Source organism: Pelodiscus sinensis, chromosome 32, assembly GCF_049634645.1.
Source record: "Pelodiscus sinensis isolate JC-2024 chromosome 32, ASM4963464v1, whole genome shotgun sequence".
Taxonomy (NCBI): Eukaryota; Metazoa; Chordata; order Testudines; family Trionychidae; genus Pelodiscus; species Pelodiscus sinensis.
In genome coordinates, this window is record NC_134742.1 from 4978675 (window position 1) to 5005393 (window position 26719).

Here is a 26719-nt window from a genome sequence, read left to right on the forward strand (position 1 = left end):
TGACATGATTGTTCAGTGACTCCCTGTCTGCCATCCCTAGCAAACAGGGAGGGCGGCCCTGGACGGTGCTCCCCTCGTCCTTCTCTGCCATCGCTGGCAACAGCGCCGCCACTCCCGCCGGGCAGCTGGATAGTCCGTGCTGTCTCCGGTAACAGTGCAGAAGGCAGGTGGGCTGCTGCAGCTTTGCCTCCCTGCCTTCCGCGCCGCTGCTGCTGCGTAAGGATGTTAAATAACGATTCATGGACAAGTTGAGGAGTCGATGGAATTTCCAGTGGCTACTCGACTAGTCGATGGGCACTTTCTGCACTTTGAACTGGACAAGGGCCCCAGTAGGGCCTCCTGTGCACTTCAAAACGGGAACTCCGTGTGCAGCCCGGGGCCAGCAGGAAGTTCCACTGTCTCGGCTTTACGAGGGTCCTTCCGCTTTGAAAGGCTCAGGATCCTGGAGGCTCTTGTGCATTTCTGAGTGGAAGCACCTGCATGGAGCCTGGAGTCAGCAGGGGACTCAGACCCCTGGCAACTCCGAGGTCCATGTGGCGCTGCTCCTTTGGAGAACCCCCTTTTCACACCTTTTCCCTTGAGCAGGCAGCGCCAGCACCACCAGCAGCGCAGAAGGGAGGGCGGCCTGGTGTGGCGGTGCCTCCCTTCCCTCTGCACTGCTGCGGGTAGAGGCTCTGCCTACTAATGGGGAGGCTGAGGAAGTTACAAGGGGTCAGGTGCCCAACCTGGATTGCAACCCCACCGCCAGCAACAGCGCAGGAGGGAGGGGAGCTGGTCTGGTATCGCCACCCTCCCTGCTGTGCCGCTGCTGGCCGTGCCTCTCACTTCTCAGCTGGGCAGCTAGAGAGCGCAGGCACCATGTGCACAAGGCCGCCTGACCCAGCAGAGCCACCCTCCCTTCCGTGCCACTGCTGGGGGCAGCCCTGCCTGCCACACTGATGCTACGTCTAGACGACAGGCTTTTGTCCACAGAAGTTTTGTCGACAGATACTGTCGACAAAGCTTCTGTCAACAAAGAGCATCTAGACTACGTCCAGTTCTGTAGACAGAGCAAGCCGCTTTGTCACCATGTCAGTGTAGACGCAAAGGGCAGTGGAGATGCAATAGCACCTTCTGGTGACAGAACTCTCTCGACAAAAGGCGTTATTCCTCGTAGAATGAGGTTTACAGCTGTCGACAAAACAGCGGAGTTCTGACGTTGTCAACAGAACTCAGCAGCAGTGTAGACGCAGGTATAATTGTGTCGACAAAAGTCCACTTTTGTCGACAAAACCCTGTAGTCTAGACACACCCTGAGTGGCCTGCGAGAGGCCCATGCTGGCAGGACACCCAGCTGCAAAGTCAGCGCCAGCAGCAGCACAGGAGGAAGGGAGGCCTGGTCGGGTATCTCAGCCCTTCCTTCTGTGCCGCTGCAGGCGGTGGCGCTGCCTTTGGACCTAGGCGGCAGCAGGGCAGCGGCTGCTGTTGTGGGGCCCAGATCGGAGGGGGCCCCACTGAGCAGCGAGTGAGGGGTGGTCACTGACGGGTCCCCCAGCTCAGAAGTCAACGCCGCCCCAGCAGCAGCGCAGAGGCAGGGTGGCCTGGCATGTTGTTGCCACCGTTCCTTCTGCACTGCTGCTGGCAGGGCTGCCTTCTCCGCTGGGGACCACAGAGCAGGGGCCACAGGGGAGGTGCCCAGCTCGGAGGGCAGCTCCGCTCCCAGCAGCAGCGCAGAAGGAAGGGGGTGTGGCTGCCATTGCATCCTTCCCTCTGCCCCCTGCTGGGTGCATCGCTCCCTTCCAAGCTGGGTGGCCAGAGCGAGCGGGATCCCAGCTGTGGGGTCAGTGCCAGCAGCAGCAGCAGCAGCGCAGGAGAAGTGGAGGCAGCGATGCCGTTGCCACCCTTCCGTCTGCGCCGCTGCTGGCCAGGTTGGGGGCAGAGAGCAGCTGCCCCTCCAGCCTCCCAGCTGGGGAGGCCAGGAGAGATCAGGGACATTTCTTCTTATTTCCAAACTCCCCCGGGATGGGGACCTGGGGACTGAACACGAGGCCACGGCTGGGAAAGCCCAAACGTCCGGTGCCCCCGTGAGTGACCCTCCTGCCCTCGCCTTGCCGCCCCCTTCTGGGCAGGGACCCCCAGGGGGAGAAACGCTGCACTAGGGGATTCCTCTACGACCCCGAGGGCCACCACGGCCAGGAGTTCCCGGCAGCCCCTTTCCCACCACTTCCACGGAGGAGGCGGCAGGTTCTCAGGGGAGGTTTCCCCAACTCAGAGATCTGCCTGGATGGAGAGTGGAGGAGCAAAGGGAGGGCCTGGCCAGGAACGCCCAGGGCCAGGGCAGGGCTCACACGGCAGCACCCATGGCAGGGAGTGGCCAGAGACTCCTGGGAACCGACGGGTGTGAAAAGAAACCTGCTGCTCAGACAGGCCCAAAACTCTGTGTCTGCCGGCCACTGGGGCCAGCCCAGACGTATCCAGCCTCCCGCTGACTCTGGAGTCCCTGCTGCCTTCTCCTGCATTGCCGGGAAGAGGAGAAGTGATTCGTGGTGTCCGAGAGATGCTCCTTCAACGCCAAAATCTCCACCCACCTCAGGGGTAGCAACAGCAGGAGCCAAGTAAAAAAATTGTGAGACTGGTTTAAAATAAAGAGATTGAAGAGAAATCAACCAATAGTGGATTGTATGAGCTTTGATTTCTGGGCCTTAAGCGCACGCGCGGGTGGGTCTCAGCCATTCCCTGCAAACCGAAGGACTTGAAACACTTTTCCCATGACAGCCGAGGGGGCGGCTACACCCCAGGGCCTGTGGGGACAGAGCGGTGCCAGCAGAGCCCCTCACTGGGATGCAGCCCACAGGCACAGCCCCCTCCCCAGGCAAAGCCCTCCCAGACTCCTGGCTGGAGCAGTCATGCCTAGGAGTCAGAGCAGGGGCTGTGGGTCATAGCTGGGGTCAGGAGTCCCAGAGCAGCCCAAAGGCCGGTCTCATGGGCTCAGACTTGAACGGCCGAAGGAACCATCATGAGCATCTGGTCTGACCCCCTGCACCTTGCAGGCCTCAAAACCTCCCTCACCCCTCTGGTCCCAGCCCCACTTGCCCCCCAGCCCCACTTGCCCCCCAGCCCCACTTGCCCTGGCTGAGTTACTGACGCCCTCACGTCACGGCTCAGTGATGGCAAGGGATGGAGAATCCCCCATTGCACGACTTGGTCTCTGCAGAGGGAGGCAGCCGCATCCACCCAACCCCTACAGGCTCTGCCCGTCTGACCCCTTGACGAGCCCTTCCCCCCCCAACACGGGGTCAGTAGGAGCAGGCGTGTTCTGGCCGGAGCCCCCAGCCACACGGCGGGGAAAGAATTGTCTGAGCAGCTCAGCACTGGGGAGCCCCCGTTTCCCTCTGCGGAGCGCGGGGCAGCCGGTCCAATTCCTCCCACCCATGTCAGTCCAAGGGCTGCCGATGGGAGCTGGCAGAACAAACGCTCCCATTCCTGCCCCGTCGCCTGAGCCCCCGTGTCCCTGGGCCCAAGCCCTGGGCCCTGCTGGCCGAGGAGCAGGGACTCCGACCGCCACACGCTGAGCCCCCAGGAACAATCCCCGCCCTGGGCCCCTTCCTAGCAGCCCTGGCGTCTCTCCCCTCACGCGGCCTGTGGGCACGGCCCGTCCGAGGGCCTCCCTGGCCACGGCTGCTGCTGGAGGCTCCTGCCCCCTCGGCGCCCCTGGGCCCGGAGCTCCCTGCGCATCCTCCTCCTCCTGCAGTCGGCCTGGCCTGAGCGGCTCCAGAGGCTTTTCTACTCCGCTCCCTTGGGGGGCAGGCCCAGCAGGACGGGGGGGCTGATTCTCAGGGCAGGGTTGATGCACCCCCAGCCCTCGGTCATCTGAAGCAGGGGGCTGAGCCCGCCAAAGCTCATGATCCCACCTGCATGTTTTATTGGTCTGTAAAGTGTTACCAGGCCATTTGTTGTGTGACCAGAGCAAGGGCTGAGGAGGAAGGTCTGGCCTGGGGCTCACAGCCGGTTGTGCTGGGGGTGTGTGAGGCAGAGGATGCAGGCCAGGCAGAGGCCTAAGAGAGTCTGTCCATGGCCAGAGAGGGGATCCCAAGGAGCGACCGTCTCGAGTTGCAGCTGGGGAGCTCTGGGGTGGGTATTAGGGGAAACAATTTCACTGAGGCTGGTGAAACGCTGGAGCGGGAGGCCTGGGGAAGGGGGGAATCTCTGTCCTGAGAGGATTTTAAGGCCAGACCTGACACAGGCCTGGCTGGGACGAGTGAGTTGGGCTGGGCCCTGCTCTGAGCAGGAACAGGACGAGCTGACTCCTCAGGGCCCTTCCAGCCCAGTGATTCTAGGACTCTGCACAGGGGCAGAGAGGGGGGTCCCAGGAGAGGTTCCCAGGAGCACCAGGCCTAGAGGCTAGAAGAGGGATGTGGGGGGTGCACTGGGCACTGGAACTAGGACGTGGTTTCTCCTGGGCGTGTGTGTTGCTTTTGCTCACACTCAGCTGAACGGCAACATTTCCTCCATCATCATCATCAGACTAGTGAACACAACAGCCCCGACCTGTTCCCGGGGGGATGCTCAAAGGAAGCACCAGAAACCACGTCGGCTGGTCCAGCTGCCCCCGAAACAGAGGCTGGGGGGAAGATTTTCTACCCGTTAACTCTGCATCCTGAACCATCAGTGCACACACAGCCCAGTACTGCCTGTGCCCCCCCGTCCAAACCCCACCCCCCATCTCCCGCAGCCTAGAAACTTCCCCACCCAGACACCCCCATGAGACCAGCTAGTCTCATATTATCAGTCACCAACCCGTCATGTACCTGAAAAACTGCCAGTCTGTGCCCCACACACACAGCCCCTCTGCCAGCCTCTGCCCCACATCCCTGACTAACTGCCAGTCTGTGCCCTAGGGAGCCCATCGTTCCAGCACCTATCCTATGTCCCTGACTGCCAGTCTGTGCCCCACAAATAGAGCCCCCTTTCTACCTCCTAACCCACATCCCTGACTAACTGCCAGTCTGTGCCCCACAAACAGAGCCTCCCCCCCCCCCTCCCGCCAGACCCGGTGGTACAGGGTGTACAAGGCTCAGGGTCAATTTGCCCTCCCGCCTGGCTTCTCTCCATGGCTGCTGAGGGGCTCCCCCTGCACCCTCCCACATTGGGCCCAGCTCTCAGGACCAGGCTGCGATGGGCGACAGGGTCACTGCTCCCTGCTGTGGAGCCACAGGCCGAGGGGGAGCCGCACCCGGCTGGAGTCCTCCCGCCCTGAGCCAGAGCTGATCCGGGGGGTCAGACGCTCCCTGAAGCACCCAGCGCCCAGGAGAATGTGGATGGTAAGTGGGGTCGGGGGCCATGGTCGTGCGGAGCTAGAGAATTCTCAGTTCCTCGGCCCCCAGCGAAATCTCCCCCGACATTCCCAAGAGGAGCGGGCAGGGAGAAATTTATAAATCTCAACTACCCACCCGGAGAAATAAAAAGCAAATTGAAAGAGCCAGACAAATACCTAGAAACCATCAACTTCAGACAGACCCAAAAAAACCAGCACTAGAACACCACTTGTCATCACCTACAGCCCCCAACTTAAACCTGTCCAACACATTATCTATAAACTACAGCCTATCCTGGAACAGGATACTAAACTCTGAGAGGCTCTGGGAGACAGACCCATAGTCTCCTATAGACAACCACCTAACCTCAAGATGATTCTTACCAACAACCACAGGAAATACCACACTAATACCAACCCTGGTACCTTCCCTTGCAATAAACCCCGTTGCCAGCTTTGTCCACATAGTCACTCTGCTGATACCATTATTGGACCTAACCAAGCGAGTTATAAGATCAAGAACACATATACCTGCGCATCCAGAAATATAATTTATGCTATCATGTGCCGAAAGTGTCCGTCTGCTATGTACATTGGACAAACGTCTCAGACACTTTGCCAAAGGATCAATGCCCACAAAACAGATATTAGACAGGATCATAAAGAAAAAATAGTTTCTTACCATTTCAACCAGAAAGGACACTGTCTCAACGACTTGATCACCTGCATCCTGCTTCAAAGGCCTTTTAAGACTGCACTTGAAAGAGAATCCTCTGAACTGTCATTCATGCTCAAATTCGACACTTTACACTTAAGTTTAAATAAAGACTCTAATTACCGTACCCATTACAAAGATAGCTTCCCCAATTATCACCTCTAATATCATTAGCTCACAGACATTTACCTCCCCCCTTCCCCTTTCTGTTCTGAAATTTGATTTGTCCTTTTCATATGTATTCTTTTTTTTAATTGTATCCTTTGGTATATATGGTTGTGCCAATTTTCTTCCACTATTTGATCTGAGGAAGTGGGTCTGGCCCACGAAAGCTCCTCACCTAATAAACCATCTTGTTAGTCTTTAAAGTGCTACATAGTCCTGTATTTTGTTTCAAATAAACCTTCAGTTCAACTTGCAATTGAGAGTCACGACTGGCTGTGGATGGGGGTGCAGGCCGGTGACCCCCCCACAGCCCGTGACAGAAACAAAGAGCCAGGATGGGAGAGACGGGGCCTCCTGTCTCCTCCCCCCACCCTGAGTTAACAGGGCTTCCCCCTCCCCTTTGAGCTTGTGCGGAGGCAAGTGACAGGGCCTGGCTGCAGGGTTTGTGCTGGTGCTTGAGGATTAAACCTGAGCTGCCTGCTCAGTGGCAGCCCCCGCAGGCCCTTCCATAGCCCGGCCGGCAGAGCGAGAGCTGTAGCGGGTGCTCAGCTAGTGACCCTCGGGGGCTGGCTGGACTCTGGCTCCAAGGGGAGCGTCTCCTCCCTCCCCTGGCTGGGCAGAGCGAGAGGAGAGAGGAAGGGCTTGGGGGCTCCCAGCCCGAACCCAGCTGCAGCCAATACACCTGGACCTGTGGGTGCCTGGACATGCCACTTCCCTCACCCCTGGTCCCAATCCTGCTGTAGCTGGGATCTTCCATGGGCCGGTCACCCCTTCCTAGCCCGAATCCCCAGGCCCAGACCTGCCCGGGCAGACCCCTCTACCTGGCTTGAACCCAGCCATGGTCGGTCTTCTCACACCTGTTGTGTCTCCCCTGCTCTGGCCCAACCCAGTCCAGGACCGGCCCTGCCGTGGCTGGGGAGGGAGGCCTGTCCTGGGGCCCAGCAGCAGGGGAAGCCCAGACACTGACCCAGCCCTCATGGCTGCCGACTATCCCTGGGAGCAGGGCCCCAAGGGGACACCGGACGTTGTGCCCGTGGCCGTGCACCCGTCAAACAGTGGCCGGCTGGGGCAGGGCTCTGGAGGCTGCTGGTCCCCAAACACGGGAAAGGCTCCCCCGCCAGTGCTGGGCCTGGGTGGCCCATTGCTCCTGTTCTGGTCCCCTCCCCCACAGGAGCCCAAATCCCCCCCCCCTTCCATTGCTCCCCTCAGAGACTGGTTTGTAGCTGGGTTGCTCCCGAGGGAGGCGCAGGAGTGGAGACCAAACCGAGGGGCTGCCGGGGCCTTTTCCATTCTGTGGCAGAGGCTGGTACTTCCTGTGTCCCAAACCAGCGTCACCGCACAGGCCCCCTGGTTCGCTGGCCCAGCGCTGCCGTCCCTGGTCTGTCCCTGGGGCTGGGGCACAGCCCATGTCCCTGGCTGGAGCCCCGAGTGGGGAGGCCGGGCTGATGCCGCTCTGTGTGGGGTGTGACCCTGCTGCACAGCGCCAGGGCGACATTCAGAGACACCCGCAGCCCCACAGCTCCCAGTGCAAAGGGGGCACAAACCTACAGACACGGCACTTGCAAACCAGCCCGTGTGCAGACACCTTGCACGGCCGCTCGGATCTGGAAGGGGAGGGGGTGGGAGCCAAAGTGACCAGGCCCAGCCTGTCCGACCCTCCCCTGGTTCCAGTGCCTCCGGGCTTCCCCATGTTCCCTCTGCGAGCAGCCTGGGATTTACCCAGCCCGGCGGCTCCACCCTGCAGCACGAGGCCCCTTCCCCCGGGGCAGGCAAAGCCCCCTCACTCCAGTCCATGCTGTGGGGGGGGGGGGGGGGTTTGGGGCCATCTCACCTCCAGCGCCCCTGTGACACTGCTCTGTCCCCGTGAGCAGGGCTGCCGAGAGGGGCTTTACTGGGGGGGGGGGGGGGGGCTGGGCTGCGTTTCCCACCCACTCTCCAGGGTCTCCCTCCTCTCTGGCTCCTCAGAAACAGCTGCGGCCCCTCCCTCCGCAGGCCCCGCCCAGAGGCAGAAACCAGACCTGCAGCCTTTTGCCAGGGGAGCAGCTGCAGAGAGGAATGTAAAATCCTGGGGCAGAAGGGGGGACATTTACCTGGGCGAGCCATGGGAGTGGCTGAGCTGGACCTGAGAGACTGGACTCAGCTCTTGGGTGGAGGACACTCCCCCCGAATCCTTTGGCTAACCGGGGTCCCCGTTCCCATGGCCCTGTGCTGGGATGGAGCAGTCAGAAGGACGAGGCAAGGGGCTGCTTTACTCCATCCCACCTGTCCTCTGCCTCTTCCTCCCGCCCACAGCCCCTAGCAGAGTGACTCACTCGCCCCTTCCCACCGGCCAACGGAAAAGCCGTGCCGGCTCCGCACTGCCCAGGCTGTTCCTGAATTGGCACGTCGGGCGCAGAAGGCAGAGGCCTGCCGAGGACATGAGAACATCCTTCCCACCCCCCCGGACAAGCGTGTCCAGTTTTTTAGCGGGGTCTACCTGGCAACCCTAGCACTCTGGCCCCGGAGTCCGAACCCAGAGGCAGCCACGCAACATTCCTCCGAGGAGTTTTAAACTCCCAGGACGTGACGTCACATCACGCCGGGACCCCGCCCACCTGCAACGCTGCGCATGGCAGCAGCAGGCGGCGAGGGGGAGCCACGCACGTTAGGGACGGTCTGGGGCTGAGGGGGATGCTCTGGGGGCAGGATGGGAGAATGCGCAGGGGGGCCGGCAGGGGGGACCGGGCCCACTCCAGGCAGAGCCAGGGGAGAGACCCAGCTCCACATATTGGTGGAGCAGGGCCCCCGGCTCTGAATAGTTACTTGCCGGCACTTCCGGGTTCAGGGGCGCAGGGCCCCCTTAGATGCACAGGCCAAAATCGACCGAATCGGCCTAAGGCCGGCCCTGGTGCCAGGACAATGGGTATGTGGAATGTGACTGTTTCTCATCAGATGCAAAGGGATGGGTGTGATGGCAGGGACAGATCTACCCCAGAATGAATACAGGGGGGTGAGCAAAGGTCCCAGCTCGGAAAAGGGCAACAAAAATGATTTGGGATTTGAAACGGGTCCCATAAGAAAAGAGATGAAAAAGACTGGGAGTTTTCAGAATAGAAAAGAGGAGACAAAGGAGGGGTAGGAGCGAGGTCTGTAAAATCATGCCTAGTGCAGAAAAAGTGAATAAGGAAAAGTTATTTATTTATTCCCATAACCGAAGAACAAGGACTCACCAAATTAAATTAATACGTAGCAGGTTAAGACAAACAAAGGAAGTTTTTCTTGACACAGCGCACAGTCACCCTGTGTCTACACGGCCACTTTATTCCCAAATAACTTAGTCCACGTCTACACTGCAGGTATTTTGAAAGTGTCAAAATACTGTTAGGCTGGAGGACTTCTTACTCTGACTGCTGTAACCCTCATTGTACGAGGAATAAGGGAAGGTGGAGGAAGAGAGCTCTGTTTCAAAATAGGTGCTGTGGAGACGCTCCCAATTTTGAAATAAGATATGAAACTGATGTAGCTCACTTTGTGTCGCTTATTTTGAGATAAGTCCTGCTGTGGAGACGCATCCTAACAGGGTTCAACAAAGAGCTGGATAAATTCATGGGGGTTAGATCCTTCAGTACATATTAGCCAGGATGGTGACCCTAGACTCTGTTTGCCAGGGGCTGGGAATGGGTGACAGGGGAGGGGTCACTGGACGTTCCCTGTTCTGTTCCCTCCCTCTGGGGCACCTGGCACCGGCCACTGTGGGCCAACAGGACACGGGGCTGGATGGGCCTCTGGTCTGACCCAGTCTGGCTGCTCTGATGTTCCCTGGTGAGCGCCCCCCATAGACTAGCTCAGGCAGCTCCCTGCCGGGCCTGCTGGCTTGTCCCAGACACTCCCATCCCCCGTCACTCAGGCTGGGGGCTCACAGCGTCGTGCCAGGGATTTTCTGGGCAGCTACAATTCCAGGCAGCACCGTTCAGCGTTGCAATAGCCCAGCCCCTGCCTGACGCTTGCTCCTTGTCTCCAGCTCTGCAGGGAGAGCAACGTTCCCAGCAGGCAGCAGCTTCAGGAGCTGGGGCCGGCTGCTTTCCTGAGCCCAGCTGGCCCCCAGAACCCTCAAGGCGGGGGGGGGGGGGCAGAGCTGTCGGGTTGGCTGCCTTCCTGAGCCCAGCTGGCCCCCAGAGCCCAAAGGTGGGGGAGGGGAGAGGGGACTAGTGAGGGGCAGAGCCATGGGGGTGGATGATTTGTGTGACCTGATCTGAACTCTGCCTGTCCCCAGCAAGGTTGCTAGTTCTGTCTCTATCCAGCCTCCAGCTCTGCCCTTCAGGGCCTGTCTGCTCCTCTGTCCTTCCACCTCCCTTAAGTGGAGCTGCAGGGAGAGAAGGGGAGGAGGTTTCAGGAACCATAGAGGTGAGGAGCCAGGGGCTGGGTACAGGGGAGTCCTCCAGGGTCACACAGACTGGGGTGTGTGAGGCCAGAGGGGCTGCTGTCAGGAAGACAGTCGGAGCTCGGTGTTTGTGCCCCACCCCACCCAGATCCAGGGTCGGATGCTCTGCCCAGGGAGGGAGCCCGGCGGGAAAGTGAAGATCGGGGCTTTGGCAGCAGCATCGATAAATGTCACCAGCCCCCAGTCACAGTCCAGACAAACCCGGATCCTGCTGGGGGGGGCTCAGGGGCAGGGGGGTTGCAGGGTCAGTGAGAGCCCGGAACTGACCCCACCACCACCCCACAGCCCAGATCCCCTCTTTGGGGCTCAGGCTGATCCCTCCCTTTCTGCTCACAGACTGTCTGGCCACCCCCAGAGACCAGATCCCTTCCTTGGGGCTCAGGCTGATCCCTCCCTCTTCACAGACTCTCTGGCTACCCCCACAGCCCAGTATTGCCCATCCCCCACCTCCACCTCCCAGTAATGTCTCCCCGAGGTGAAGCCCTCACGGCCGAGTACACAGGACACACTGTCAAATCTCTCCCGGATGTCGGGCTGTGGCTGCCGTGTGTTTCCCAGTCTCACACGTTTCCCATCCTCCGACAGGACGAGCTGGGGATGCGCCGTGTCTGGATCCAGAGTCACGTTGGCTGGGGGAGAATCAGAGCGTGAGGGGCAGAGCTCGGCCCTGGGGGGGTCGATGGCGTCAGGGACAGAATCTGCCCCAGCTGGGCAGTGACTCAGGGACTCTCCTGCCTCCAGGGGCGCCCGGCTCTGAGTGGGGAGCAGCCCTGAGGTCTCAGCCCAGCCCAAGGGGCAGCTCACTCCCTGGCAGGGAGGGGCCGTGGCAGAGAGAAGGGGTCAGAGGGGCCCTGACACTGGGAATCTGCCCCCTCTCCCTGGGCCGGGGACAAGCGACTCTGGGCCGGGGACCCCAGATGGAAACTGCCTGGTCAGGGCTGGCTGAATCCAGGCCCTGCCCTCGGCTGGGCCCCTCCCCATTGAAATGTCCCTGGGTCCCAGCTGCCTCTGGGCAGGGTTTGTGATCCCCCCGGGACACGTCTCCCCCGCACGGCACGTCTGGGCTCGGCTCCTTTCCCGCCGCACTGGGGCCCTGGGCCGAGCTCCCACCTGCCCCCCACCAGGCTGCTCAGCCTCCGGCCCAGCGCCCAGACCCCGCAGAGCCAGCAGGGAGGGGCAGGGACCGGCCCCAGCTGAGCTGGGCGGGAAGAGGCTGAACAAGACGAGTCCTGCCCTGGGGGTGCCCAGGCGCCGTGCGGAGGGAACGGGGGTGTCTCTGTCCCAGCCATGGCAGGAGGCTGACTCAGGGGTGACAGAAGGAAGAGGGGCCCCAGGGAGCTGAGGGGGGTCCCAGCGGGGGCTGGGCGGAGGGAGAGAGAAGCTGAGCTCACGCGGGGGGAGAGGAAAAGGGGAACAGGACCAGAGCTCTGCTCTCAGCAGCTCCCCAGCTGCCTGCAATGGGCCCAGGACTGCCCCTGTCTGTGCCCCGGGCCCTGGTGCTCTGGGGTCTGATCCATCCCTTCCCCCGGCAGAGCAGGGACCCTCCCATGGACTCTTGGATCCTCTGCCGGGGGCAGGAGAAAGAGCAACGTCCCCGAGTGCCCCAGAGTCCATACTGGGCACAGCCCCTCAGTCACTGGGAGAAGGGAAACTCCCCACTTGGACCCCCCCCACCTCTCCCGCGCCAGAGAACAAGGGGAGCCCAAGGCCGAGAGGAGTTTTGGACGTAGGAGGTCTCCAAGCTGGGGGGTCCAGGCTGGGGGGGGCTGAGGGTTTTGGATACCGGGGGGGGGGGTACAAGCTGAGGCAGGGAGTTCAGGTGCTGGAGGGGCTGAGGGCTCTGGGGGAGCCCTGGAGATAAAGGGCTCTGGGCTGGGGCTTTGGACTCTGGGCTGGGGCTCTGGGCTGGCTCAGGAGGAGGCGTTTGGGGGCAGGAGGAGGCCCCTGTGCCGGTGAAAGCTGGGGGAGGGGCAGTTTGTGGCTCTGTTCCCATGGCTGGGGCCTGGCCAGCGGTGCTAAACAGCCTGCCCGGTGCCTGTCCTTTGGCACCGCACTGCGCCTGACAGCAGGCCTGGCTCTGAGGGGGGCACGAGGCCTGAGGCAGCTCACCTGGTCTATACAGGCTGAGGGGGTCCCTCCAGTGCATCCGGCAGAGTGTCTGGGGGAGGAGAGGGGGAGATTCAGGTTTGCACGGGGAGCCCAGAGCCGGGTTGTCACGTCACAGACACACTCAGGCCTTGTTCACTTCCCGCCTTTTGTCGTTCCCTAGGCCCAGGCCCTGCAGAGACTTTGGCATCAAAGCAGCTTTCGGCACTTTGGCCCCTTGATTAGGGTTACCAGGTAGTCTAAAAATAATACTGGACACACTTGATGGGGGTGGGGGGAAGGGACCATCCGAGAGGGGAGCAGGGCTGGCTGGGAGGAAGGGGGGGGAAGCAGAGTTGGTGGGAGGGGGGCTTCGGGTGCAGCGGGGCTGGCTGGGAAAGATCGGGGGGGAGCAGCCGGCGGGAAGCAGAGCTGGCGGAGGGGGCTCAGGGGCAGCGGGGTTGGCCGGGGGAGATTGGGGGATGGGCACCTGGAAGAAAGCAGAGCTGGAGGGGACGGGAAGGGTCGGGGACAGCGGGGCTAGCCGGGGGAGATCAGGGTGGGGGGGGGGGGCAGCCTTGATTGAAAACTACTGCTCCTCCCACCCAGCTGGCTGCTTCAGCTGCAGTTTGAAGAGAACTGGCTCAGCAGCAGCAGCATGTAGCCAGAGGGCAGCTCCTGGACTCACCCCAGCCCGGGGCCCACCCCTTAGCACAGCACTAGGGGGCAGAGGTAACTGTCCCGCCGCCCCTCCTTCGCCATACCTCTGGAGTGGGGAGGGGATGGGGGAGAAAGGGCCGTGCAGAGCCACAACTCCGGCAGCTGCTTCCAGGAGCCGCTTGCCGGGTTTCCCCCTCCTCCTTCAGCAGCCGCCATTCGGCCCTTCGGCCAACGGGGAAATTCCCGGTATCTCGCCGGGCCACTCTGTCCCGGCCCTGGGACACCCACCCTGCAGCCCTCTGGCTGGGAGAGACGCAGGGGCCAAAACGAAGGGATTTTGCTGAATTTGGGCCAGAAGGTTGTGACCATCCATGAGTCTCCTTCTCTCCCTCGGCTTGGCTAGTAGGGGAAGTGCTGAGAACTGGGACAGGATTGTTGCTCTCTACACGATTGGAGACTGAACCTGGGTATTTATGCTGGACAATATACGGCCCAGGGGCCAGATCTGGCCCACCAAGCCCCCAAATCCGGCCTGGGGACCCCAATCCCGGGACTCTCAGGCACATGCAGCTGCCTTGGTTTAAAGCTCAGTCCCTGCGGCTCTGGGCTCTGCAGCGAGGGGGGGGGCTTCATGTGATCTCCCCACCCCCAGCCCAACCCTCAGCTCCGATTGGCTGGAAACAACCGGCCAATAGGAACTGAGAGATTGGCCTGGGGGTGGGGGTAGCACAAGCCTTAGAGCCACATGGAGGGAGCAGTCTGCAGTTTAATGTGATCTGGGGCTGCAGCAGGCAGGGAGCTCAGCCTGCCTTGGGGGTGCTGCAGAGCTGCCTTTGGCACCCCAGCCTCTCCTGCACCCCCACTCTGTACCCTCTGTCCCAGGTGATAACTCCCTCCTAGACCCTGTAGCCCCTCCTACACCCCTCCCCCAGGCCAGAATCCTCTCCTACATCCACACCTCCTCCCATTCCCCTGCCCCAGGTCACCACGCTCACCCTCTGCAGTCTGCACCCCCCTTTTCCCCTTCTCCCAGGTCACAGCTCCCTCCCCGAACCTGTACCCCCCTCCTACACTTCTCCCCCAGGCCAGAATCCTCACCGGCATCCAGACCCCCTCCCTGACCCTACACCCCAATCTGCGACCCAGGTCACCACCCCAAACTCCCTCTCAGACCCCACACCATCTCCTGCACCCCAGTCCCTTACCCTGTGTGGCCTTCTGTATGCAACACCACCCTAAACCCTGCACCCCCACCATAGCAAAGTGTGGGCCTTGGCCACTTTCCAAAATCTTGTAGTGGCCCCCACCAAGAATTATTGCCCCCCAGCATTGATGCTGATTGGCTCCGCTTGGGCCTGGTGAGCCGTGTGCTTGCCAGAAGGGAAAAGTTTTCTACAGTGACCTTGCTCTTAAAGTGCCGTGTTTCTCAGTTGCTCTGCAGGACCCAGATGTGTTGCTCACATAAGGTGTTTGCACAGACACCCAGAGTGACCTGCCCAGGCCAGGGAGCAACGTCCAGAACCCCCCCGTGGAGAAGTGATTCGTGCACATCAGAAAAGAGAGTAACTTGAAAATTGCTTGGGCAGCAAAAACCCTCCAGCAATTGAAAGTTCCTGTGTGAGCCGTGTACAAGTCACACAAGGTACTGACTGTCCCCAACACAAAGGAGATTGGAACAGAACTCATCCGGGTATAATCTGGATGGTTCTAACAGGTCAGATACTGTCAGGGGTCATCCTGCTATCACAGGAGAAATGCACCATGACTCGCCTATGCCCCAGGAGAAGGGAACTGGGCATGTTTCTCTCTCTCTGGCATTTCTCACTCTCACACTCACTGAAATTGCAAAGGCTGCTTCTGAACAAACAAGGGTTTGAATTAATCAGCCTGAGTGTCTTGGAACCCAAGTCTGTGCCATTCACCCTGCAATTATATGGGAGCATCATCTAATTATGAACCAATTGACCTGCGCCATTCTCCTTCCAGCGTCCCACTTTCCCCTCCTCCATCCCCCCAAGGTATCTTTGAACTCCCTCAGCATCTCCGACAGCGCAATAACTTTCCGGGAGAAACCATGGACTCGCTTCTCCAGTTCAGGAGCCATCTCCTCTGGCTGCTGGGCCTGTCCCTTCTCACACCTGGGGAGAAGCAACAACCCATGGTGGCAATGCAGTGGTTCCCAGCCTTTTCAAGCATATGGACCTCTTTTCAATCCATGAAAATTTCACGGACCCCCTCCCCTCCCTGGGGGAGAAACAAAGGAAAGGAAAAGAAAAAGAACATAAGAACGGCCGTACTGGATCAGACCAAAGGTCCATCTAGCCCAGTAGCTTGTCTGCCGACAGTGGCCAGCACCAGGCGCCCCAGAGAGAGGGTGGACCGAAGACAATGATCAAGTGATTAGTCTCCTGCCATCCTTCTCCAGCCTCTGACAAACAGAGGCCAGGGATACCATTTCTATCCCCTGGCTAATAGCCTTTTATGGGCCTAACCTCCATGAAATTATCTAGCTTCTCTTTAAACTCTGTTAGGGTATGTCTACACTACCCTCCTAGTTCGAACTAGGAGGGTAATGTAGGCATACCGCACTTGCAAATGAAGCCCAGGATTTAAATTTCCCGGGCTTCATTTGCATAAGCGGGGAGCCGCCATTTTTAAAACCCCGCTGGTTCGAACCCCGTGCAGCGCGGCTACACGGGGCACGAACTAGGTAGTTCGAACTAGGCTTCCTAGTTCGAACTACCGTTACTCCTCATTTGCTTCTTTTATATCTCGATCGTCTAGGGGACCCACAGGTTTTTTAGCAGGCTTCCTGCTTCTAATGTACTTTAAAAACATTTTGTTATTTCTTTTTGAATTTTTGGCTAGCTGTTCCTCAAAATCTTTTTTTCCTTTTCTTATTACATTTTTACACTTGGTTTGACAGTGTTTATGTTCCTTTCTATTTATCGCACTAGGATTGGACTTCCACTTCTTAAAAGATGCCTTTTTGTCCCTCACTGCTTCTTTTACATGGTGGTTAAGCCACGGTGACTCTTTTTAGGTCTCTTGCTATGTTTTCTAATTTGGGGTATACCTTTAAGTTGGGCCTCTATTATGGTGTCTTTAAAAAGTTTCCATGCAGCTTGCAGGGATTTGCCTCTAGTCACTGTGCCTTTTAATTTCTGTTTAACTAACCTCCTCAATGTTGTGTAATTCCCCTTTTTGCAATTAAATGCCAGAGTTCTGGACTGCTGGGGTGTTCTTCCCACCACAGGAATGTTAAATGTTATTATATTATGGTCACTATTCCCAAGCGGTCCTGTAATGGTTATTTCCTGGACCTGATCCTGCGCTCTACTAAGGACTAAATCGAGAATTGCCTCTCCCCTTGTGGGTTCCTGTACCAGGTGCTCCAAGAAGCAGTCATTTAAGCCATTGAGAAATTTTCTCTGCTTCTCTTCCTGAGGTGACATGTATCCAGTCAATATGGGGATAATTAAAATCCCCCATTATTACAGAATTCTCTATTTTGGTAGCCTCTCTAATCTCCCTCAGCATTTCAATGTCCACCGCCATGGGCTCAATCCTTACTTTTGGACTTTCCACAGATCCCCTGCAGTACCTTCACGGACCATCAAGAGTCTAGGGTTGCCAGATACTTTCACAAAAAACACCTCCCCCTCACATGGCAGGAAAAAATTTGGTTAAGAAAAAAAGCGCACAAAAAAAGTCACTGCACCTTTAAATCCCCAGGCTCCCTGCTCTCCACATCCCCACCTGACATAGGGGGAAATGTCCCAAGCGGCCTTCCAACTGAGAGAAATAGAAAATACCAGACATTTTACCAGACAGAGGCTGCAACTGGACTGTCTGGGCCAATACCCGACACCTGACAACCCTACAGGGGTCTGTGGCCCACAGGTTGGGACCCACTGTGATCCTGCCTTGAGTGACTCAGTTCTTAGGACACTCTCTCAATGACTTAACCACCTGCATTCTGCTACAAAGACCTTTTACATCTGCACTTGAAAGGGAATCCTCTGAACTGTCATTCATGTTAAAATTCGACACTTGCCAACAAGGACTTAACAAACACTTGAACTATCTCACCCATTACCAAGACAGTTTCCCCAATTATCACCTCTAATACCATTAACTCACAAACATCCCACTCTCCCTACCTCTAATACCATCAATTCACAGACACTTACCTTCCTTCCTCCTCCCCCCCCTGCATCCCGCTCCTGTTCTGCAATGTGATTTGTCTTTTTCATATCTGTTCATTTTTTTAAATTGTATCCTTTGGTATATCTGGTTGTGACTATTTTCTTCCACTATTTGATCTGAGGAAGTGGGTCTGGCCCACGAAATCTCATCATCTAATAAACCATCTTGTTAGTCTTTAAAGTGCTACATTGTCCTGCATTTTGCTTCAGTTCTTAAGTTCTGGTTAGTGGGTATTTGAGTCTCAGCGGCCGACTCCCTCCTGGGCCTCCAGGCGCTGAGGGACGGGAGGTTCCCAGGGGAAGGGCTGTAGGAATCTGCCCACAAAGAACTAGACCAGTGGTCACCAAGCAGTAGATCTTGGAGCCTCTGACAGGTGATCCTGACTGGTCTGGCCAAGAGGCTGTCAAGCGCTGGCATTTTAGCTGCCCCTCCCCCCCTGCCTTGCGTCTCCTTATCTTTGCCTTGGAGCTGCCTTCCCCACCCCTAGAAGCCTCCTGCTTTCTGGGCAGGGCAGGGAGAAGAGGGAGTGCTGGTGTCAAGATACCTGCTCTCTCATCCTGTATCCTATCTCCACAGAGCAGAGAGGGGGCACAACAGTACTTGGGATGGAGTTTGCTGGCTGCTGTGGGGAGTGGTGCAGGGCCAGGACATGGAGCCTGCCCTAGCCTCACTGCACCACCCCCCAGCAGCCTCCTGAGGTGAGTAGTGCCCAGTTGGAGCCCACATGCTGAAACCCTACCCCAGTCATGAACCCCTCTTGCATCCCAGACTCCCGCCCCAAGCACCCCTGCATCCAAACACCTTCCTAGAGCTTGCACCTAGACCCCCCGCCTACATCCCAACCGTCTGCCCCAAGCTCAGCTCAGAGCCCCTCTCACACTCCAAATCCCTTAATCCACGACCAGAGCCTGCCCCCCAACCCTCTGCCCCAGCCTGGTGAAAGGGAGGGAGGATGGGGGAGGGAGGGAGAATGGAGTGAGCAAGGGTGGGGTCTTGGAGAAGGGGTATAAAGGAGATGGGGCAAATTTATTTGGGTTTGAGGTAGATCTAGGATTGCACTTGAATTAAAAAAGTAATCTCGTGCTTCAAAAGATTGATGACCACTGAACTAGATTGACAGACCAGCTCCCCTCTCCCCAGCTCATCCCACCCATGTGGATAAATCCCTGTAATATTATCATTCTCATATAACTTTGTATTAAGATCTTATCCTTTTAGACATATCTTTAAGTGTTCTTATAGAATCTCTGTAACATTTCTCATATAACTTTGTATTAAGAGAAACTTTCCTTTTTATATATATAGATCTTGTAGGCCTTCTTATAGAATCCCTGGTATTAAGAAACTTTGTATAAGGTAAAGAAAAAAATGTCTTTTGAACTCTCCCCTTTCCTTGATTGCCCTGTTGAAATGAATGAGGTGTGAATGGAGAATGAAAGGGGAGCACCTCCAGCAGCAGTTGCAAAGGTGGAGAGGGGCTGGGAGCCAGACCCAAGACAATACCTGTGCAGTGAGCTCATTAAGAAGACTGGACATACAGACTCCTTGGGAGTCCAGCAGCAAGTGCCTGCCCTTGGAAGAACTTTCTTAGAAGTATTATAAAGGTGAGGTGATGACTAACTGGATCCATGAGCGGGATAAATAGGAGGCATCTTGCAGGGGGACCCCGGATTTTCGTCTTGTCAACATAGGAGCATTGATCCGGATAGGCAGAAGCCTGGCTCCACCCCTCCCCCATCTAACTCACCTGGCTAGTGCAGTTAGGGGGAGCAACTATTGGTAACAACAGGATGGAGTGTGGTTGTGTCTGTGTGTGTGAGTGTGTGAGTGTAATATATCATATGCATATGATAAAGTGTTGATTGATCTATGTATGTTCAGTAAATGAGGCCTGTTGCCTTATCCCCCTGAAAAAGATCCCAGGTGCTTCTTTTAAGCACAACACACACAGGTCTCCAAACAGCCCTCGGGCAGGAAAGACCCTGGATCCCTGCTGCCCTGTGCTGAATGGTGCCCAGCGCCCAGCAGGGACAGGCCCATGTCCCACCCCTCAGTCCTGGGGCAGCCAGTCCCCAGGGAGGTGACATGGGTAGAATGTACCACAGGCCAGTCTGCGCCTTCCCCTGGGTAACTGCAGAGTCGTCTCTAAAAGGGCGAGGGCCTCAGGGTTAAATGGGTCAGAGATTTGAATCCCAGATGTGACCTTCCCACACGTTCTGCTGTGGAGCCCTGGGGAGAGGCAGCGACAACTTCACTGCCCAGTGTTTCCCCAGCGCTGTGAGGTGTGAGGGGGTGAGAGCCACCTACCTGCTCAAGGTGCTTCTGACGTCCTGGAGAGAGAGAGAGAGAGAGAGAGTTTCAGTCCCACCTGACACACACTGTGAATTCCAAGGGAGGGATTTGGCGAGTGAGGGGAAACTAGACTTTGCCTGGACCCAGGGCCATGGATCCCTGAACGAATGGGGCTTTGCCATCGCTAGTCTCTCTGTGCCTGTGGGTCTGCACAGAACAACAATTCCCATGCCAGGAGGGCGCACACGGAGCTGCCCGGTGACCTCTGACTCCTGTGCCCACCTGTTAGGGCAGCGTTTCTCAAACTGTGGATCTTGACCCTCCGGGGGATCGCAAACAGCTGAGAGGGGGGTTGCGGTATCACAAGTTTTAGAACCCCTGTGTTAGGGGCTGTCCTGTCTCTGTGGTGGGAGATGGAAAATTTCCCCCTCAGTCTCACCTGCAGGAATTCACTCGCTGGCTTCTGACACGTCCCCTCCAGCTCCCGGATCCGCTCGCTGAGATGGGAAATCTGCTCCAAGAGTTTGGTGACAGTGTCAGTCCCTTCCTTTGCTATCATCTCGTCCAGCTTCTGCAGTTGGGCCAGCAGGAGTCGCTCTTGTTCCTCCAGGAACTGCCGCAGCTGCTGAAACTCGGCCACAATCTTCTGCCGCTCAGCTTGTGTCCATTTCTGGAAGAAGAAGAACCAGACACTCTTTTCCGAAAATGCTTTTAACGGAAAACTTTTCCATTAAAAGCATTTCCGGAAAATCATGCCAGTGTAGACGGAGCCGTTGTGTTACTCTTTAAAGTGCTACCAGCCTATTTTTTGTTTTTTAAGTTTATCCTGTTACAGGCTAAGTTGGCTATTCCTAGAAGCTTCAGTTTACAGTGGGTGTGACAGTGGTTTCCGACTTGTGGTCTTTGTGCCTTTGGGGCCATGGACCATGTCAGTAAAAGACTTGGACTAAAAAGCACTGGATAGAATTCAGCTGTTCACACAGACAATAAATTTTCAAAGGGGAACCTCCCTTTGACACTTCTAAAGAAGTCCACAAATTCACAGAGGGTGGAAGTGGCTGTTTTAGGGCCCAACTCTAAGGAGGGATCCTGCTAAAACAATGAATTGTGATTTCTCGGTGCTCATTCCCCGGCTGACCAAGGGAAACAATAATCTGGTCACTAGATTGTCCTGGCTGCTCCTTAGGTCTGATTCGGGATCAGCTCCCTCTGGCTCGCTAGAAAGGCAGGGTCATAATGCCGGGCACCTACCAGGTATTCCTGGCTGGTCTTCTCCCTGCTCACTTTCAGTCCCAGCAGCTTTTGTCTCTTGACTCTCAGAGTCTTCAGATGGTCCTGGAGCCTTCCCTGGAGACGCAGAAACATTTCATGTGACTAAACAAAAATCAAATGTGAGCTTTGCTAATAATTTATAAAATAGATCATTTTTGGTTCAACCCATTTCTGTAATGTCCTGCCAGCAAAGATGTTTAGGTTTTTAGTTTTGTTTCTGTTTTTGTTAGTTTCAGGACTAGAGGGAGGGGAGCTGGCCCAGCACAGACACGCACTGTACTCACGACTGCAGGGCCCTGCAGGTTTATGGGTTCAGAGACACAGAGTCACAGTAACAGACACTGGGAGAGTTTTCAGAGTGTTTGAAATTGTCGGACCTTGTTACCGTAGGGAGCTGGGGTCACATAATCATAGGTCCCTGTGGCTCAGGAGAGGTGGGTGGGGAGGAAGCTGGGCACAGGCTGGCTGGCCCTTTCAAGGGAGGAGCTCTCAGCAGGGTCCCTGTAAGCTGGGCACTTGGGCAGCACCCAGGAGAGATTCCAGTGCAGCCCAGCTGATTAGCAGAGCACCCAGTCACCCACAGCTGGCAGCAGGTGTTTCTACGAGTGCTGCTCAGACACACATGCATTGGTGCAGAGAACAAAATTTATTCCACACATGGATGGAAAATATTAGAAGGAACATTGGCTGTCAGCCCTGCCTGAGACATAGTCAATTCTTCTCCCCAGGAAGGGACAATGAAGGGCAGGGTGAGGGATCCTGGGATCTAACCCAGCGTGAGATATGTCAAACAGGCCCAGGGAAAGCCAGAGGGAGGAGGCCCCTGGAGCAGACAGAGGAGACCCTGGATCTTGCTCAGGATGATAAGAGCAAACTCCAGACTCAAAGTCCTGAGAGTCCCGGCTGGGAGAGCAGGGCTGTTACTGGCCACACAAAATGCCACTGTGGGTCTTTTTTGGGAAACTGAGGCAGGACTACCCCATGCCACGAGGGGCACTTGGGAGGCAATGTCCCTGCTGCGGTGCCCTATCACCAGGCCGTCCCTGCTGCCTGCAGTCCCACCCCTGATCCTATCGGCTAGATTCCCAGGGCGGGAGCTGCTCCTCCTCAGTCCCAGGAAGGCAGGGATCACAGTTGGCATTTCCCTACCTGGAATTCTTCGGCAGCTTCCTCGGCAGGAATCACGGTGTGACCTCGGTGCCCCTTGGATCTGTCGCACACCACACAGATGGGGATTTCATCCTCTCTGCAGAAGAGCTTGAGAGGCTCCTGGTGTTTCTCACACAGTCTCTCTGGGGCTGGTTCCCTCCCTGCCTGCAACTGGAGTTCTCTGGCTGCATCCACAAAACTCCTCAGCTGCCTGTTTGGCCTGAGGTTCCCCTGGGGAAAGGCCCGTCTGCACTGGGGGCAGGAGACGTCTGCAGTGAGCCCCCCCCAGCACTGGGTGATGCAGGCTCGGCAGAAGCTGTGATCACAGTCGAGAGACACCGGATCGTCAAAATACTCCAGGCAAATGGGACAGGTCACTTCATCCTGGAGCTTCTTTCCTGTAGTCGCAGCAGCCATGGCTTCTCCTGCAGAGACCAGAGAGTTTAGTTTCACTTTTGTCTGCTGGGAAATGGGCAGGTTGCAATTTAGATCAGTCAGTGCCACCTGTCTGGGCATGTTCTCCTGCTCTTTTCTTTTTCAGACTCTATGGAGCCTTTACATAAAGTGTGATGAGTCCAGACTGACAGTGATTCCTCCGAAATATCTGCCAGGCCCCAAACTTGGGCCTAAGCACTCAGGGTGCATCTACACTGCCTGCTTATTTCGGAATAAGCTGGTCTGGAAGATACATTCCAAAATAAGAGCATCCCCTCTACAGGGAAGCCTCAAAATGAATCCGAGACAGGCTCCCCTAATGGGGATGTGCTACCTTAATGTAGAGCCCCAGGGAGCACTGGGGCGTAATGGTTTTGAACGGCCCTGAGGGGCAGCTATTTTGAAATAGCAGCAGTGGAGCGTCCACCTGACCAGCATTTGGAAATGGATCTTTCGGAAGAGGCATTAGTTAGTGTGGAATGAGGGTTACAGAAGCTGGAATGATGCTTTTGACTTAATTTCCCAATAGAGGAATTGCTGTGTGGACACTCACATTGTTGTGTCGGAATAACGGGGCAGAGCAGACGTACCCTGAGTGAGAAAGGGGTAACAAGCGACTAGGGGGTTCACCGCCCGACATGGGGATGGGATGGAGCAGCCGGGGAAGGAGGGCGACAGACTCAGCTACCGACTAATTGCCTCTCCCCACCTGGCCATTAGGCTCCTTATGCTCCAGGTTTCTCTGGTGCCCGTGTAACCCACCAGTGGGGGTGTAGCTGATGTTGTTCTCAAGGGGTGAACACTGAGCACCGAGGGTGGGATGCTCGCCTGTGCTGTGAGGAGGGGGGGTTCTGGTTCCATCCTGGGAGTGCCGGCCCAGAGACCAGCTGTCACCCTTGTGCTTTGTCCCAGTGGCAATGCCTCTCTTCCCTGCAGTATCCCCAGCTCTCCTAGCGGGGGGGAGGGGAGCTGGTGCTGGTCTCCGGCGCTGTGTGGGGCAGAGGCTAACCACAGTCTCCAGGCCCCAGAGCTCTCAGGCCACTCGCCCAGCCTGGCTTCAGTGGGATCTGGGGCCAGTCAGAGGGGGCCTGGGAGAGTCTGGGGAGCAGCCCCCTTGGACCAGCCCTGGAATCCAGCTATGGGGAGAAAAAGCAGCAAAGAGGCAGCTGGACCCTCTTCCCGCCGGGTTCTCACTGCCCCTCCTCTTTCCCGCCCCCCGCAACAGCAGCCCGTCGGCCACCGGCACAGCCCGGGCAGGGAGGCAGGAAAGGGGCCAAGTAGCGAGTCAGGCTGAGGGGGGCAGGTCAAGCTCCTCCTGCCTTGCAGGGGCCCTGCCAACAGCTTCTCTCTTGTGCGCCCCTGCTGAGGAAACCGCCCTGGGAGAGACGCGCAGGCCCTGGGGCCAGGGGGCAGCCACTGAGGTAGCGGAGTTGGGAGAGCACGAGGCTGGAGGTCGAAAGGTCCCTGGTCCAGTCCCTGGCTTGGGCAGATGCCTCTGTCCCTGGGGCTGAGCCCTTGGTTGGCTCCTCCATGGAGATCGCAGCTGGGCCTCCTGGAAGGGCCTTGTCTGCCCTGCTGCCCACCTAGGGGCCTGCCAGCCCTGCTTCTCCGCCCCTGTGTGCCTAGGTGCCAGCCCTGCTTCTCTGCCCCTGTCTGCCTAGGTGCCAGCCCTGCCTCTCCGCCCCTGTCTGCCTAGGTGCCAGCCCTGCCTCTCTGCCCCCGTCTGCCTAGGTCCCAGCCCTGCCTCCCTGCCCCTGTCTGCCTAGGTGCCAGCCCTGCCTCTCTACCTCTGCTCTGCCTCAGTCAGGGCAGGAAAGAGAAGCTCCCCTTCGAGCTGCAGACAAACCAGCCCCCTAGCCATAGGTGTGAATAGGGGTGTACCGGGTGTGCCCAGGCACATCCTAATGTCTCGGAAAAAAGCGGCTTTGCGTTTTAATTTAACGCATGAAATGCTCTTTTAGTTTGAAAGTACGAATTGCGCACTATAGATGCTGTAGAAATGGATGGAAAGCCCGTGTTTGCTCGCAGCCTGTCCTTTAGGATTGAGTATGCAATAAATGTTCGCCTTTCAAAAAAATAAAAAATCAAATTCCCTGGGTGCACAGCCAAGTGCAATGTGCTGCGCACGCCTATGCCCCTAGGGAATCACTTGGCCGTGTGCCGGGCCCAGCCCTCCCCTCTGCCCGCTGAGCTATCAAAAGGCTGCAGCTTTGTCCAGCGTGGCCCATCTGCAAGTGACTCCCAAGTGGGTGGCATCCCGGGGAGGAACTCACCAGTGTAGCGGGTTCTCCTCTGTGCTTCACATGCAAAGGCCCCTGGGGGAACTAGGGTTGCCAGGTGTCCGGTATTCAACCAGACAGGCCGGTTTGGGCCGACTGTCTGGTAACAAAATCCAGAAAATACCGGACATGTGCAGCCTGGCGGGGGCGGGGCAGTGGCTGGGAGGGAGGCACGATTGGCGCTGGGAGCCTCCGGTTGTGTGTGACGCCTTGGGGCAGAGGGGAAGCCCCGTCCATGTCCCTGAGTGCGGGTCAAGTATGTTGTGGAGCCACAGCCAGACTTGCTCGCACTTCGCCGGGACCGTGCGTGGGACAGGCAGCGCCCTGGGATCTTCACGTGCCCGGGTCAGTCCTGCTCCCTGCCGGCCGATTCACTCCCCCCGCCCCCACTCCCGCTGACACCCTCCCAGCTGGCCGGTTCTCCCCCACTTCTTGTCCCAATTTTCCCCTGCCCGATCTCCCCCGTCCAGATCTGCTGCAGCCAATACCCGCACCCCCCTTTCAGCCCTGCTTCCCACCGGCCAGTTCCCCTGCCCAATCTCCCGATCTCACCCGGCCAGCCCCACTGCCCCCGATGACCACCTAACTCCTCCGGCCAGCCCCGCTGCTCCCTACCCCCCCCCTTCCAGCCCTGCTTCCCACCAGCCGGTTCCCCTGCCCAATCTCCTGATCTCCCCTGGCCAGCCCCAATGACCCACTAACTCCTCCAGCCAGCCCAACTGCCCCCTACCTGCCCCCCTGCCATCCCTGCTTCCCACCGGCTGCCCCCCCCCCCTTCTCCCGGCCAGCCTTGCATCCCTCCCAGCTGGTCCCCCCACCCCCATCTGAGATCAAGTGTGTCCAGTATTTTTTTTTAACTCACCTGGCAACCCTAGGTGGAACCAGGCAGAAACGTGGTGTCTCCTTCTTGGTGGCCCCCGTTCTGCCCTGGCAGGGGCTGCCCCTTCTCCCGCTGGCCTGTGCCTGGCCTCCCTCCCCACCCGGCACCACAGAAAGACCCTTGGCGTGAGCCTGTCCCCTCTCGCAGGCAGGTGCCTCGGTCTCCTCTGCCCCGGGAGGCCGGCTCCTCCGGCTCCTCCTGTGCGCTTCTCGCCAGAGGGGCAGCAGTGAGAGGGGGAAGGAGCCAGTCCAGCTGAGGCTCACAGCTCGGGCTCACGCCCCAGCGCAGGTGCCGGGTCTGCTGGCTGGGTGCTGGCAGGCTTGCACCTGGCACGGGCACCGTAGCCAGCCCGTGCCCCTTTAAGGGGTCCGGGGCCGGGAGGGGGGCATAGAGTTTCCCTGGTGTTGGCCAGAGTGGCCACCAGGGAAACCTGGGGAGGGCTAGCCTCCCACTAGTTCGAATTAAGGGGCTACACACCCCTTAATTCGAACTAGTAAGTTCGAACTAGGTTTAATCCTCGTAAAATGAGGTTTTCCTAGTTCGAACTAAGCGCTCCGCTAGTTCGATTCAAATTCGAACTAGCGGAGCGCTAATGTAGCGGCTATGAATGTTAGTTCGAACTAACATCCGTTAGTTCGAACTAACATTGTAGTGTAGACATACCCTCCGGTAGCCTAATCTACATGCCTCTGGCGACAGAGGCATGTAGTCTAGACGTACCCAAAAGGAGAAAGGAAAAAACCCCAAATTCCTTTGTCCCAGTTTGAAAGTCCCCCCTACATTCCTACTGGTCACTCCACCTGGCTAGGTGTAGTTAACTCCTTAATCCCCAGGCTGCTGGCTAACCCTCATAATTATGACAGGG

General features: G+C 57.6%; 2 protein-coding genes across 3 annotated transcripts in view; both read right to left on the reverse strand.

Moving 5' to 3' along the window:
• The window catches only part of LOC142823076 (maestro heat-like repeat family member 5), a 160350-nt gene that overhangs the window by 113117 nt on the left and 20514 nt on the right, over positions 1-26719 (reverse strand). The gene's annotated exons all lie outside the window — the stretch shown is intronic.
• LOC142823115 (zinc finger protein RFP-like) lies at positions 15153-25986 on the reverse strand. 2 transcript variants are annotated; one of them, XM_075913458.1, is made up of 6 exons: positions 25837-25986; positions 22261-22685; positions 21091-21186; positions 20279-20509; positions 19855-19877; positions 15153-15476 (listed from the first exon to the last, which is right to left on the reverse strand). In XM_075913458.1, the coding sequence occupies exons 2-6, from the start codon at positions 22675-22677 to the stop codon at positions 15281-15283; spliced, it is 963 nt and encodes a 320-aa protein (XP_075769573.1). In that variant the 5' UTR covers positions 22678-22685; positions 25837-25986; the 3' UTR covers positions 15153-15280. The 2 variants fall into 2 exon arrangements, with proteins under 2 accessions (XP_075769573.1, XP_075769572.1); XM_075913457.1 differs by lacking the exon at positions 25837-25986 and having other exon boundaries at positions 22261-22833.